A 14,565-nucleotide genomic window follows, 5' to 3' on the forward strand; every position below is an offset into this window, starting at 1 on the left:
GCTCTTCTTGCCACGAGAGGGAGCTGGACACTGGCCTGCATTCATCTGCTTCTGAGTCTCACTCAGGAAGGGGTGAAGAACACGAGTTCCCATGGGTCCCCTTCTAGTAAGTGGACAACGTCTGTCTCTGCTGCTGCAAGCCTGATACAGACTGCTGTTTTGCTGAGAGGTGTGGCGCAAAGCTGGAAATAGCCCTTGTTATGTTTTCCTGTTTTGCTTTGAATATCACACAGACAGCAATGAGGTTAACAGATACCCATTACAAAAAATAACACATATTTATATCTTAAAACAACTGTAGAGCAGATGTAACACAGCAAAATACCTGGATTTATAAATAAGCTGAAGAATTAATCAACTGGGAATTAAACATCGGTGGAAAAAAAAACGTATTATAATACAAACAAAAGAAAAACAGTCATAAATTTCCTTTAATGATCACTGCAATCAGTCAGTCAGCTAGCCTATATATAATTAGTCAAAAAGTAGCAGCAATATTCCAACTTTTAGCCACCAAAATGTATCAACCTGATTCCTGCAGTTCTCACAGTGCACCTCTTGTGCAACACAACAATGAATCGGAGATTTGATATCTTCAACAAATGTCATTCAGAGGAGACAGAATTTACTAGGAGGCCCCTTCGTACCATCACTGAGAACTGTGCTTACACCCAGTTTGTGTAGTAATGCCCAAATGTTAGGTTTACATTAGAATTCTTCAAGTTCTGCAAGTTTGTATTTAAGTTGAGCTGCAGTATTTTTTACAGTGATCAGCTAGCGCTATAGCAGAATGTAAATAATTATTGGCAACCGTGCACACAGTCAGATAGTCTTCCTTACTATGCAAATCAGGGAGGCCTATACTGAGTTAGCTAAAGTAAGCGAAGGACTTCACATTGAATAATGAGTGAAACATGACAGGTTACAATGAAAAGTCATTAAAGCATACACAAATACATAAAAATGTAAAAGAAAAATCCATCAAAATGCAATATGAATGTTTAAATTAGAATACATCTTTCATGCTTTCTGATATTCATCACTGACAAAACACACTTCATTCTACCTGAGTTGAACAGCAGTTCGGACTCACCGTGAACATTTGCCCTGTATTTTGCCCGTATGTGTTCTTAATTCACCCTTCTTTGAAAAACCAAAACTTCCACATGTACCAAATGCTCAAAAAAAAAGTCTCAAGGCATCAGATTTTTTTTTCCACTTTCAACCTCAAACATAACTTGCACTACAATCTTCTTTAACAATATTATTTAGTTTCTAAATACAGCACTTAAATACGGTTTTAAGAGTCACTGGCTTTTAAATAAAAGTCTTTCAATAAAAAATAATAGCTGATGGAATCGAAACAGCAGTTTGAGGAGGCAATCCATTCAGACACGAGTAAATATCTGTGAATGGGTAATTTTTCGCACATCCAGTTTGGGGGTAGTTCGTCGAAGAGGTCAGCAACAAAGGCGATGTGGATTGGTGTGTAACAGACTATAAATACAATCATATTGGCTGTGACTATGCCGACAATGTTTTTCATTTCTTCTGACTTGACAGCCTCCTTTAAAAATATTAGGATGATCTGACTGGAGCAGAACACAACAATCAACAGCGGGCTGAGAAAACCTATAAATACCAATGACATAACAGCCCATGTATGAAATGGAATATTTTTACATCTTTCAAAACATGTCCAGAGGTTTTCAGGGTAGTTGTTCTTCCTGAGTATAACACATGCCATTATCACAAATATCCAAATGGCCAAACACACTGCGAAAGCTACCTGTTTCTTCCTCCTCCATGATCTGGCATGCAGTGGAAATCTTATTGTCAAGTAGCGCTGCACACTGATGGCCGATGTGGTGAAGATGCTGGCATACATGTTGAGAAAATGTATGTTAATGAGAAAAGTACACAAGTAAGTTTTAGCCAGGCAGAAGAAGGCATCATAAATCCGGAAGATAAGGAAGAGGATGAGGGAAAAATCAGCAATATTCAGGTTCAGCATGTAGATGTGGGTGTCTGTCCACGAGTGCCGTGTGGCAATGAAGGCACGCAGAGCAGCACCGTTTATGAGGAAACCCAGAAGAAACAAAGGACTATAACTCAGAAGTTGAGGGATATCCAGTTTGCAAATGTTACAATTGGTGGAGGTAATATTGCAAATGGTGTCATTGATGGTGTCATTGATGGACATACTGTACTTCATCTTTGGCCCTGTATCAGAATCAAAAAGAATTATGTGTTAATACTTGTCTAGATAAGTGAACACATTAGTGGTAATAATACAGATCTTACTTATTAATGCTCGTGTACTGTATATATTTCCAACTCTTAAAAGAATATTTTCATAGTAATACATACATTTGTACATTAAAGCATATGATGCTGCTTTGCAGTAACTGTGCTAAGCCAAATCTATAGATCAATTCAAAGTTACAATCTTTTTAATACAAAATTTCTCTGCATCTTACATGTCTAACCAGAGTTTAGTAAATAGAGGAAACACAGTGAAGGGATTCTCACTTGATTTTGCTCAGAGTTGGGCTGTGGCTACACTCGTGCGCTGCATATGTGCTTAACAAAATTAAGGCAACTGTTTACAAGCAGCATTATTATTTGAAAATGACTGCTTCGTAAGACTAAATATAAATACCTTACAATATAAATCTCCTTGAAGTGACTTTTGTCAAATGGTGGTAAATAAATAAAATCAAATTTAAAGATTATTCAAAACCTTCCCCTATATAAACAATGAAACAAATGTATAAACACTCAAGCATACAATACATAACAAAGACTAATAAACTATTATATGCAAATAACTGGAGGACTGCCTTATTGTGTTCAGTAGGGGGGGAAAAAAAATTCCACCTTTTCATCTAATCCTCTCCAAACATGCAACACAAGCATCTGCCTTTTTTTTCATCTCCAGGACAGAAATTATGTTTGCGGCTAGGTGACATCAGCCAGTAACATATCAGCTAAGAGCAACAGTGAAAAACAGAAAGAGTAACAAAGTAGCAAATCTGACTTCCTGACAGCTCTGAAATTTGTCGAAGGCAGAAGAAGGAAGAAGGCAGAAATCATATGAACTTTGTGTTCCTGGTTGAGGTAAACTGAAAGAAGCCAAAACTCACCAGCTGACCCGCACTCCTGTTAAAGAAGCTTGCTTAAATGATTTTCAAGGCAGCTACACCAGCATGTCTCCGTACCAGGCTAAGATGTAATGCTATTCTTTGCTTCTATCACTTCCTCTTTTATCAGAACATGTTCATCTCTGTGGCTTAAAATTTCATTAGAAACATTAGGGAGCAGGGGCTAGATGTTAATCAACACGATGGTCTCTCAATAACCTTCATCTCTTCTGTTTTCAGGCAATATATTTAGAAATATGCATATAATAAAAACTTGTGCAGACAGATGTGCATACACACTGTGGCTTTTCAGTACTTACACTGAATTATAGAGAATGTTTATAAAGTTATTACAATTTGTAATCAAAAGTGTGCACTCCAAGAAATAACTGTAACAGGTAGTATAAAAAGAACCAAGACAGGATGGGTGGAGATAAAAAGCACAAGCTCAAGATAAAGACAAACTATTAAAGGAAATTTCAAAATATAGCAGACACAGCAGCAGATACAGTCATGTTAAAAATAGGTATGGTATTTATCACGTCACTATAGCGCTCTCAACAAACACAACCTGTCAGCCTGTGTCACCCTCTTCAGTGTGTTTCTAGTTAATATACATTTTGCTTGGATCTTATTGTTATGGTCCTGGGTTTATGACCCAGCAGTTTCAGTTTTAGGACTTTAATTTTTCTATTGTTTAATGTTACAGTTTGATTCCTAGTTTACTGCAGTTTTTAATTTTTGTCTTTTACTGGTAATTCCTGGTTGGTTTAATTGTTTATATCCTCAGGATTCTTGGTTTAGTTTTCTGAGGTCTGTTCTTGCCTGTTGTTCACTCTCTGTTTAGTTCTTTGTTTCAGTTCTCAGGCTTCCTGTGTTCCTGGCTCTGTTTGGTATTTTATTGTTTCTGGTTTATTCTCCTGTTAAGTGGATTTAGTCCCAGTCTCTGTTCCTTGTGCTATAGATTAAGTCCTCCTCTTGTGTTTAGTTACCGGTTATGTTACCTTGTTTCTCTAGCATAGATGTTGTAGTCCGTAAGTGTGCCTGCATCCCTGTGTTGTGTCAAGTCAGCATTTCTGTTTCCACGTCTACTTCCTGTTTTACTTTGGCAGTCCTTTGTATCGTTGTATTCAATTTTACTTCCCTTATCTTGTTCTTCTGTGCTCCCTGGTGTGTCCTATCTCGCTGATTACCGTGTGTGTGTGTGTGTGTGTGTGTGTGTGTGTGTGTGTGTGTGTGTGTGTGTGTGTGTGTGTGTGTGTGTGTGTGTGTGTGTGTGTGTCTGTCGTCAGTGCATATTTTTTGTCACATAGTCTCATTCACGTAGTGTGTTTCCTGGTTCAGAGTTTCCCTAAGGTCTTTTGCAGACACAATATATCTACCTTCCTTCTCTCTATCATATCAGCCAGCTCTCTCCCTTTACCAGTCATAGTCCCTACATTTAAAGTCTCTACCCTCAACTCCACTCTCCTAGCTGCAGTGTGAAAGATTATTCACAAGCTGAAAACATTCAAGACATTTGCCAGTTTTCCCAGGAGCAGATGCCCTAGCAAATTCATCCCAACATCAGACAGTGCAATGCTCAGAGAAACTGCCAAAACCAAAAAAAAAAAAAAAAACACTACCAGAGCTACATCTCAGACTCTACAGACCTCAGTGAGCATGTTAAATATTAAAGTTCATGACAGTACAATTAGAAAAAGATTGAACAAGTATTGCTTATTTGGAAGGGTTGCCAGAAAAAAGCCTCTTCTCTGCAAAAAGAACATGGAAGCACGGCGTAGATTTTCCAAAGTTGCCTTTGAACAAACAACAAAACTTCTGAAACAGTGTCCTTTTGACAGACAAGAACTAAGTGGAGCTGTTTGGCCATAATGCACAATGTCATGTTTGGAGAAAACCAAACACAACACATCAGCACAAACTCCTCATAGCAGCTGTCAAGCACGGTGGCGGAGGGATGATGATTTGGGCTTGTTTGCAGTCACATAAATTAGCCACCTTGCAGTCACTGAATTGACTGTGAACTCCTCTGTGTACCAAAGTATTCTAGAGACAAATATGAGGCCATCTGTCCAACAGCTAAACTATGTCATGCAACAGGAAAACAATCTCAAGCACACCAGCTAGTTTACAAAAGAATGGCTGAAAAAGCAGGTGTTGCAACGGCCTGGTCAAAGTCTACACCTCAACAGCACTGAAATGCTGTGGCAAGACCTTGTGCATAAGCAAATGCAAACCTCAATGAATTGAAACAGTGTTGTAATGATGTGAGAGAATGATGTCATACACAAAGTGATTACTTCAAGTTGTTGCTGCTGAAGGTGGTTCAATAAGCTATTGAATCACAGGATGTACTTTTGTTTTCACATGAAAGTAGACTGTAAAACTAAAATGTACCAGAGGAGGCAGCAAATTTCACCGAGAACAAACAGGAAAGTAATGTTGCTTGGAAAATATGTGTCAGTGTGTCAGTACTGATTGGGAAAATGTTTAAGTCATTTTCTGTTGTTGACTGTTGAGCCAAAAATGCCTGTGATTTCTCCAAATACTGTCAGAAGCAGACAGTCACAGTACAACAGCCAAAGACTCCAGGATTAAACATCTGTTTATCAGGGAACACAGATAATTGAAACAGACTGAAAAAACCACCAAGACATCTGCAGGACTTTCTCTACCTTCCTTCTGCCTGATGGAACTGCTTCAGGCTCATGAGTTATTTTGTCAACATGTCCTGATCAAAGTGCTTCTATCCAATCAAACAGACGGGGGGGAACTGCCTGGACACAGGCCAGCCTGGCTGACACTCACGCGAGCCAGACGCTGCACAGTAACAGTTGAGTTTATGGGCATTTAACTAGGAAGTTGTGCCACGGATTCATCGCAGAATATGTGCTTGTGTTTGTTTGGATTTTTTTGTGCCACTGTAACCATAATAATGCTCGTGGTAATCATCACCATAATCTTTTATACAGCTTTATTCCAGCAGTGGGTTCAAATTTTAGTGCTCAAGTGCAGACAGCGATGGACAGTGAAGTACGAGTTAGCAGCAGGCAGCAGAAACAGGAGCCAGGATGTTACTCATTCTGGCTCCTGGCAACATTGTATATACAGACTGTCATGGTGTCATGCTCTTGAATGCTTAAATGTTAGTGATTCATAACGTGGGTTTCAAGTTTAAGTTCTTCCTGTGAATGGTTTTTTTTAGGGATCTAGGGTTAAGACTATAATGACAAAGCATGAAATCAAATTGGATTAACTGAAGAATATTAGTTTGTCAACAAAGACTTGAATTTCCACAACAACAAAAAAAAAGGGCTGAAAGTTCATCCATCAAAGGAAGGGAATTATTGACGAAAGAAACCGAGAGTGATCAACTGATTTAAATGGGGTGGCTGAAAATGTAATCTGGAAACATTTTCTGACAGCCTAAATGGAAATAATGAGAATACACGACTACAAAACTGATGACAGAGCAGAGAGGTTTGGAGTATGAGCTTGTCCTTTTACTAGTTAAATCTATTTTAGGCCATGCATTTTGGTTTCAGGAAATTTTTGCTGTTCGCTTTCAAAAAAGGAGCAATCTGCTCCATTCAGCCGTGGCCTCTCTGGACTAAGCCGTGATCCTCGAGAAAAGCCTGAAGGTTCAATTTAGATGAGCCTGGGCCATTAGAATGAGTGTTGCCTTGTTCTTCAGATGGAGTAGCTTAATTAAGTGAAATACCTGCGTATCATTGCAGTGTGCAGCCGATCTCATACTATAACACCCTAATAAGATAAGGAACTCTAAGAAGCAGAGGAAATGTCAGATTAGATGTAGTTTATTAGCAATTACAGTTTGTATTTTGCAGTTATTGCATTTTTTAGCAATCTTGCAATTTTATTAAAAGCTATTTTATGCCTTAAAGATATTATTCTTTGGAAACAAAGGGAGAAATGTAATATCGCACAGGATATGAAGGGGTTCAATATTTCAGATGCAGTCTGTTATTAGCATTAATTTGTTTTAAATCCCCTTAGGCCTATCCTGTTTTCATAGAGATATTTCCCAGATCTGCTTTGATCTGATATATTTTGTGGATATATTTGGCTGCTAGTCTCATTTTGCTTGACTCACACGGCCCGTCTGTTGATCTGCTCCTACCTGTCTCTCTCTTCTCTCTCTCTTCCCCTGCATTCATTTCTGTCTGTCTGGTACTGTTTGAAAGTGCCCTTTACACGTCAGTAGTGAGGCGGGTGGTGCAGGGAGGTGGGGGTTTCCATTGCTCTAACTAGGTCAGTGAAGACACACCCCTCTCTTCCCTGGCTGTGCCCCTGCTCCTCTCTCCCTCCCCCCTGTCTCCTTTCCCTTTTCCTCTGCTCCCTGCTGTGACGCAATGCAGACTTTCTGCAAGCCCCCTGAAGCTGAAAAACACAGCACAGTCTTCCATTTCATTAACTGACTAACACATCCTCCAAATCGGCATCCAACAAAACAGCCGCACAAAAACAACTGTCATAGATGCCAACCCAGCAAGATGAATCAGCTGTACCATGTGGACCTGCTAATCAGCCAAAGTTTCAATGATTTGGCCCAGCTTCTTGCTGTGATTACAGATTACATAATGGTCCGGCATTGCATAATGTTTGTGGGGGTTGACGATCTGTGGTCAGACTTTTGCACATTTTGAAGAACAGTTTAGTGCGGCCACCGTAAAGTGTTTGCTTTGGGAGCAACATGCTCTTATAGAAAGTCCTCTGGTGCACACGAGTGATATATCAGAGAGAAACTGATGCATTTATCTGCAATTCGTGAAAGCCATAACATACTCAGCTTGTTACTTGCAATGCGACTGGCACATACTTCTGACAATCTGAACAGGAAATCACAAAATAAGCATAAGCGCGACCTCAAAGTGTTGCATAAGTCCAGCATGTTATAGCACAATCCCAACACTGGATGTCTCCGTTTCTGCTTGCTGTGCTATGATGAGTCATCTGGGAGGTTATATATGAACTGAATTACCAATCTCACCCATGTCTGATTCTAAATGTATCTAAATAACAATCCGGAGATAGATACTGTTCACTGCATGTGTATAACTGATCTTACAAGCAATAAATAAATAAAATCAGTGTGACGAATATCACAAACTCCAGTCATATAACCGTAAACAAGCTGCAAAATAAAACAGATTTCGCCACTGATATTTTGTTTTGTTTGTTTGTCTGTTTTTAGCCAGCCCTGTGTGAATATGGGGTGACAACAGCATAATTTTTCCTTGATTAGATCATTTGTGGCAGTTAGAGGAGCTGGATTTAAGGGAACCAAGGCTCTGAGTGAAGTATGGGATGATGAAAGAAAACGGGATGATGAAAGAACAGTGAGATAAGGCAGCATGTATGGGTGTCCAGTAGTGCCCTGCGGATGGCACAAAGCAGATTTAGGTCATCAAAGATTGAGGAAACACAACAACGTGAAGTGGCTTTAATTGCCGTGGATGGAAATGTCACACTGTTATCAGCATCCATGTGTTATTACATGTGCTAGTCCATGTGTGTGTGGTGTGAATCTCGGTGCTTATGTGTGTGCACAGTCACACTCAGTTGGGTGTAACTGGGTCAAGTTCACATGGCAAAGCACGTTGCTTCATGCCGGAGATAAACACAACCGTGTTGCCATAGTAATCTCCCTTCCCTCTTACCACATCTTTGCATGCTATATATTTGTATTTGCATCAGATGTATTTGCACAAGCTATACATTGAGGACAGTGTGTGATGCGGAAAATCCCACTGTTATCAGTTGTGGGTCTCAACAAATTTAATCAATCACGGCTGCCTTTTGTTTAGATGTATTTCCTAAATCAGAGGTTCCATGAGAACTGCGAGTGCGTCAACACCGCGGAATCCTCCCTCTATTCAACCATTCGTGGGTGTTGACGTGAACCTGCTTTGTGAAGAACAAAGACCAGAGAAATGTGGCAGGGTGGGGAAAGGGAGACAGTGAGTGACAGAGCAAGACATTTGCTGCTGATTGCGTTTGTCAAGACAAGTTCAGACATATTGTAGAGATGTAAATATAGGGGTGTGTGTGTGTGTGTGTGTGTGTGTGTGTGTGTGTGTGTGCGTGCGCACGCACATGAAGAACCTCTCCATAAAGACTAAAGATTTAGCAACATGAAAGACAGACGTGCCCTGCTTAGCAGACATACTGGCATGTTGCACAGGCCACGTTTGCTGGTGATGAAGCACTGAGTGTTTATGTGGCTACATAACAAAATTTTGTTCTACTGAGGAAATCTGAGGAGTTGATGTGTTTTCAGAAAGATGAATAATAATTAATGGATTAATGAATAATAATTGAGCAGAGATAACCAGATATCATTAAAAAAAAAAAAAAAAGTTAGTCAAAGCAGGCTCATAAAGTTTGGAATCACCTAGAAAATACAAGCGCAGAGAGAATCCACACAGGCACAGGCGGAGCGTGCAAACTTGCAACGCACGCAAACTCCACACAGTTGTTTGGCTGGTTGAGGGCCTTCTTGCAGTGCTGCTAAACATTGCACTACTGTGCCGCTTGATCTAAATGTCCGTACACTGTTTTCAGCATGTGAATGGTTTACATAAAATCTTGTGGTTTTCTCTGGGCTTTTTTTTTCCCCTCTTTGCAGCATGTAATAAAAGCATGACTAACAATTTGTGCTTCACAGCATGACACAGTGGAACTCAACTCAGCAATATTCCTCAAGTGATAAAAACAAGAACAAACCAGAGATTTAACATGAGCATCCAAAGTAAAAGCTGAATCAAAAGTTACGCCAAGGTGACAGTGGATTTAGCAAAAGTGGCAAGTGAATCTCGAGCTTCCATTACCCAAGGCACAAACCTATTGGGGCACAAACAAGGATGTCTGTTTTCTTATTATTAAGTTGGAGAAAATTGCCTAAAAGACCCTAAGCACACGTGCAAGATCTGTAACTTAAAACATATTGAAGCTTAAAGAGATATATACATAAAACTGAATGTCATCTGCATAGCAGTGATAAGAAATGTCCTTAAACGTGCTCAAAATGTGGTGAAGAAGGAGCAGATATAACAGAAACTGTAAACCTTGCAGCACACCAGAGGCAAGAGAAATAGAAGTGGATCATTCAGAGAGATATGAGAAAACCAATCCAAAGCAGACCCAAAATATACCCTCCCAGTATCTCAGCCTATGGAAAATAATGTGACAGTTGAATATACAGTACCAGTCAAAAGTTTGGGCAGACCTTCTCATTAAATGCTTTTTTTTTTTCCCTACTTTGTAAATTAATACTGTCATAATATAGTCATCCAGACTATGAAGGAACACATAAAGAATCATGTAGTAAACTTTAAAGTGTTAAACAAACCAGAATATGTTTTAGGTTTTAGATTCTTCAGAGTAGTCACCTTTTGCTTTGATTACAGCTTTGCACACTCTTGGCATTCTCTCAATCGGCTTCATGAGGTAATCACCTGAAATGGTTTTCCAACAGTCTTGAAGGAGTTCCCAGAGGTGCTGAGCACTTGTTAGCTGCTTTGCCTTCACTCTGTGGTCCAACTAATCTCAAACCATCTCAGCTGAGTTTAGATCAGGTGATTGTGGAAGCCAGATCATCTGACGCAGCACTCCATCACCCTCTTTCTTGGTCAAATAGCGCTTACATAGCCTGGAGGTGTGTTTGGGGTCATTGTCCTGTTGAAAAACAAATGATGGTCCCACTAAGCCCAAACCAGATAGGATGGCATGTTGCTGCAGAATGCTGTGGTAGCCATGCTGGTTCCTTGGATTTTTAATAAATCACCAACAGTGTCACCAGAAAAGCACCCCCATACCATCACTTCCTCCTCCATACTTCATGGTGGGAACTACACATGTAGGAACCATCTGCTCACCTTTTCTGCGTTTTACACAGACATGACGTTTGGAACCAAAAATCTCAAATTTGGACTCATCGGACCAAAGGACAGATTTCCACTGGGCTAATGTCCATTCCTTGTGTTACTTGGCTCAAGCCTCCTCTTGTTGTTCTTCCTTAGAAGAGCAAGGTGTGCATTCAACTTTAAAGTCCAGATTCACACATTCTTCTCTGAACAGTGTGTGCCACTTGAACTCTGTGAATCATTTATCTGGGGTGCTGTTAACTTGTGGTTTCTGAGGCTGGTAACTCTGATAAACTTATCCTGTGCAGCAGAGGTAACTCTTGGTCTTCCTTTCCTGGGTGGTCCTGATGAGTGCCAGTTTCATCATAACTGTCTTTGCGACTGCACTTGAAGATACTTTCAAAGTTCTTGAAATTTTTCAGATTGACTGACCTTCATTTCTTGAAGTAATGATGGACTGTTGTTTTTCTTTACTTAGTTGAGTAGTTCTTGCCATAATATGGATTAGGGCATAACTAAAATAGGCCTATTCACAGTATATAAACTCTACCTCTTCACAACACAACTGATGGTCTCAAACACATAGCGAGAGCAAGAAATTAACTCTTGACAAGGCACAGCTGTTAACTGAAAGCTATTCCAGGTGACTACCTCATAAAGCTGACTGAGAAAATGAAAAGATCTAAGCAAGCAGTGTCTACTTTGAAGAATCTAAAATATAAAACATATTCTGTTTTTTTTATTAAATAATGTCATGTAGTCTTTGTAGTTTGGATGACTTTAGTATTATCTACAATGCAGACAATTTTTAAATAATAAAAAACCACTGAATTAGAAGGTGTGTCCAAACTTTTAAATGGCAATGTGCTGAATGCTCAGTGCAATAATCTGTACTTTGTGACCCATGATTGAACTTACACTATTTATCCTGCAGGCTATGTGAAAAATTGAACTGATAAGGAGAAACTGAGAACGAAAAGAAACAGATACACAAGTGTAAACTGGTAACAGGAGCGGGAAGTACAGAAAAATAACTGAGAATGACACATATGAAATATGGAGAAAGGACTAAAATGTAAAGTGGAGTCGAGTGGAGGAAGAAGAGCAGATTGTGACAGGAGAGAACAGCATTTGTACTGTTTCTGACACACTGACCTAGTGATGCAGCAACACTCAGAGCTCCAGATTACAGCACTGTGGCTTTAGGGAGTTTGGATGGGGGGGGGGGGGGGGGGGGGGGGGGGGGGGGGGGGGGGGGGGGGGGGGGGGGGGGGGATTAATGGAGCCTCCAAAGAGAGGAAAAACAGGGAGCTTAACTGAATGAGGGAAGTAGGAGTTAGGGATTACAGCTCTGTGGAACCTGAAATAATCCCAGCAAAATGACTGGCACATCCCAGTACACACTGAGTATGTGTTTAAATTTCAGCCTTCTTATGGGTGTAAGCATTTCTGTACAAATTAGGAAATGAAAGGACATGACTCAGTGAACATGGTGCATGAAAAACAAAACAAAAATAAAACCCCTGTTCACATATAAATATGTATGAGAAGCTAGACAAGAATGCGAGGAGGTGATGCTGCTAAAACAGAGAGATCACCCATGGGGCCCCTCTGAAACCATGTGCAGCCAATCAGTTACAGTTGGTCCCTCAGCCTTACAAAGACTCTTTGATGTGAGAGGACTTTAAATTGAACCCTGGGCAGTCACAAGGTTGTACTAGCTTTGATCGGAGTCAGGAGAAACCTTATTCTATTCCTCACAACAAGACCTTGTGCATGACAACAAAAGTCTTGCTTGCCTGAGACTCAAAGATTCAGTGGCAAGTGCAGACTGAGTAGGTGGAAAAATGTGAAAATCACTTGTTCTGAGCTAAAAGCAGCTACACTGTGCTTCCACATCTTGATGCTATCCATGTCTCTTCCATAGCTATAGTTCCCATCCCACATGTTCTTATGCACATTATTTAAAGTGCTCTTTTATAGCCTGTTTCATATCAGAGAGCCAGTTTTTCCTGTATACCTCCTTTCTATACCTCTCTGATATAAATATCCATCCATTTATGTATCACTTCTGCTGGCCTCCCCCATCTACTCCCTCATCCTGTTATGCTTCTCCTGGCAAACTTCCAAAGTCTTCCCCAGCTCTAAGCTCTTCTTCTTCTTCTGTGCCTCTTCCCTCACCTCTTACTTTATCAACAAAATGTCTGCCATATAAGAGTCATGCTGAAGCGCGCCCCACCCCTCCCTCTCTCTCCCTCTTTTTCTCTCTCTTTCTGCTTCCTCTGCTAACTGAGCAGCACAGCCGTTACGTAAGAGCTAAGGTCAAAGTGCCATTGCAGTTGTCAAGGGAAACACAGAACGGGGGGGCTTCGTGAAAGACAGGAAAAGAAAAACTGTGCTATAAACGAAAGGATTTTATCAGGAGTAAATGTCTGAATATATTTCATGTTGGCTGATAGCAATGAGAACAAGGAAGTGTATAAATAAAAAAGATAATGTATGAAAAACAAGGAAGGGGAAGAGGAAAAGGATCTGTGGAGGAAAAACAACTGAATCTGTCTGTGTGTGTGTGTGTGTGTGTGTGTGTGTGTGTGTGTGTGTGTGTGTGTGTGTGTGTGTGTGTGTGTGTGTGTGTGTGTGTGTGTGTGTGTGTGTGTGTGTGTCAGGGGTGGGAGGAACCAAAAAAATCTGTGACTGTAGGTGCTCTGTGCTCAGCTGCTCCACTAACCTAGTTTGAGTAATCTCTGCCTTCATGCTGTTTCATAACACTGATGCCAGAGCATTGCATCATAAGGCCACCCGCTACGGCAACACGCACACACAAACACACTCGTCCTCCTCCACCCTCCCAGATCCTCATCAGCACCCACAGGCGCATACTTTCCCAAGTACACATATTCATCAGAGTCTGAATCCCTTTTATTGTTATTAATCAGTTAAAGAGGAGATTTGCTGTAACAACCACAGAATATCCATGAAAACAGATTACTCACAAGTACAAGAGAATAACACATACAGTCCTTTTTCTGCAAAAGAAAAGTTGACTATCTGATATGGAGACCTGTTAGTGAGATTAAATAAATGAGATGCAAATGTGATAACAGCATTCCTATCATATACCCTTGCCTGTGCAGTACAGAAATATGAACACGAAACAGGAACCAGGCTTCTGCAAACCAAACCTGAGGTTACTGAGTCTAAACTTCTCTCAGTTCCACAGAGAATAAACTGAGAGATGGTGAGCAATCACTGGGAAAGCAGCCAGGAATATTTTCCCGTCTATTCTTCCAAATCCAGATGAACACCACTCAGGAACAAAGCTCATTTGAGTGCACAAGCTGAAAATAATGTTTTACAGACACACAAATCTATCAGTCATTATAATCTAAATCCACTTTACCCCTCTGTGCCCTCTTTGATTTTCTTAAGGGAGAAAGGTCATTCATAAATGTACAGGAATGGGACAAGAACTGTAAAAGGTGACATAAGCATTAAGGCTGAATAGAGATGCTTTGTGCAATTAGGAAAAGTTG

General features: G+C 40.3%; 1 protein-coding gene across 1 annotated transcript; it reads right to left on the reverse strand.

The window, feature by feature from the left end:
- Positions 1 to 1,130: 1,130 nt before the first annotated feature.
- Positions 1,131 to 3,208, reverse strand: LOC115796488 (G-protein coupled receptor 35). The gene is made up of 2 exons (XM_030752915.1): positions 3,147 to 3,208; positions 1,131 to 2,223 (listed from the first exon to the last, which is right to left on the reverse strand). Exon 2 carries the CDS (start codon positions 2,213 to 2,215, stop codon positions 1,301 to 1,303), a length of 915 nt encoding a protein of 304 aa, XP_030608775.1. The 5' UTR covers positions 2,216 to 2,223; positions 3,147 to 3,208; the 3' UTR covers positions 1,131 to 1,300.
- Positions 3,209 to 14,565: the final 11,357 nt, after the last annotated feature.

Source organism: Archocentrus centrarchus, chromosome 17, assembly GCF_007364275.1.
Source record: "Archocentrus centrarchus isolate MPI-CPG fArcCen1 chromosome 17, fArcCen1, whole genome shotgun sequence".
Lineage (NCBI taxonomy): Eukaryota > Metazoa > Chordata > Actinopteri > Cichliformes > Cichlidae > Archocentrus > Archocentrus centrarchus.

What these genes read in the sequence shown, in the direction of transcription:
- LOC115796488 (XM_030752915.1), bottom strand. Translation starts at nt 2,215, where the DNA reads ATGAAGTACAGTATGTCCATCAATGACACCATCAATGACACCATTTGC.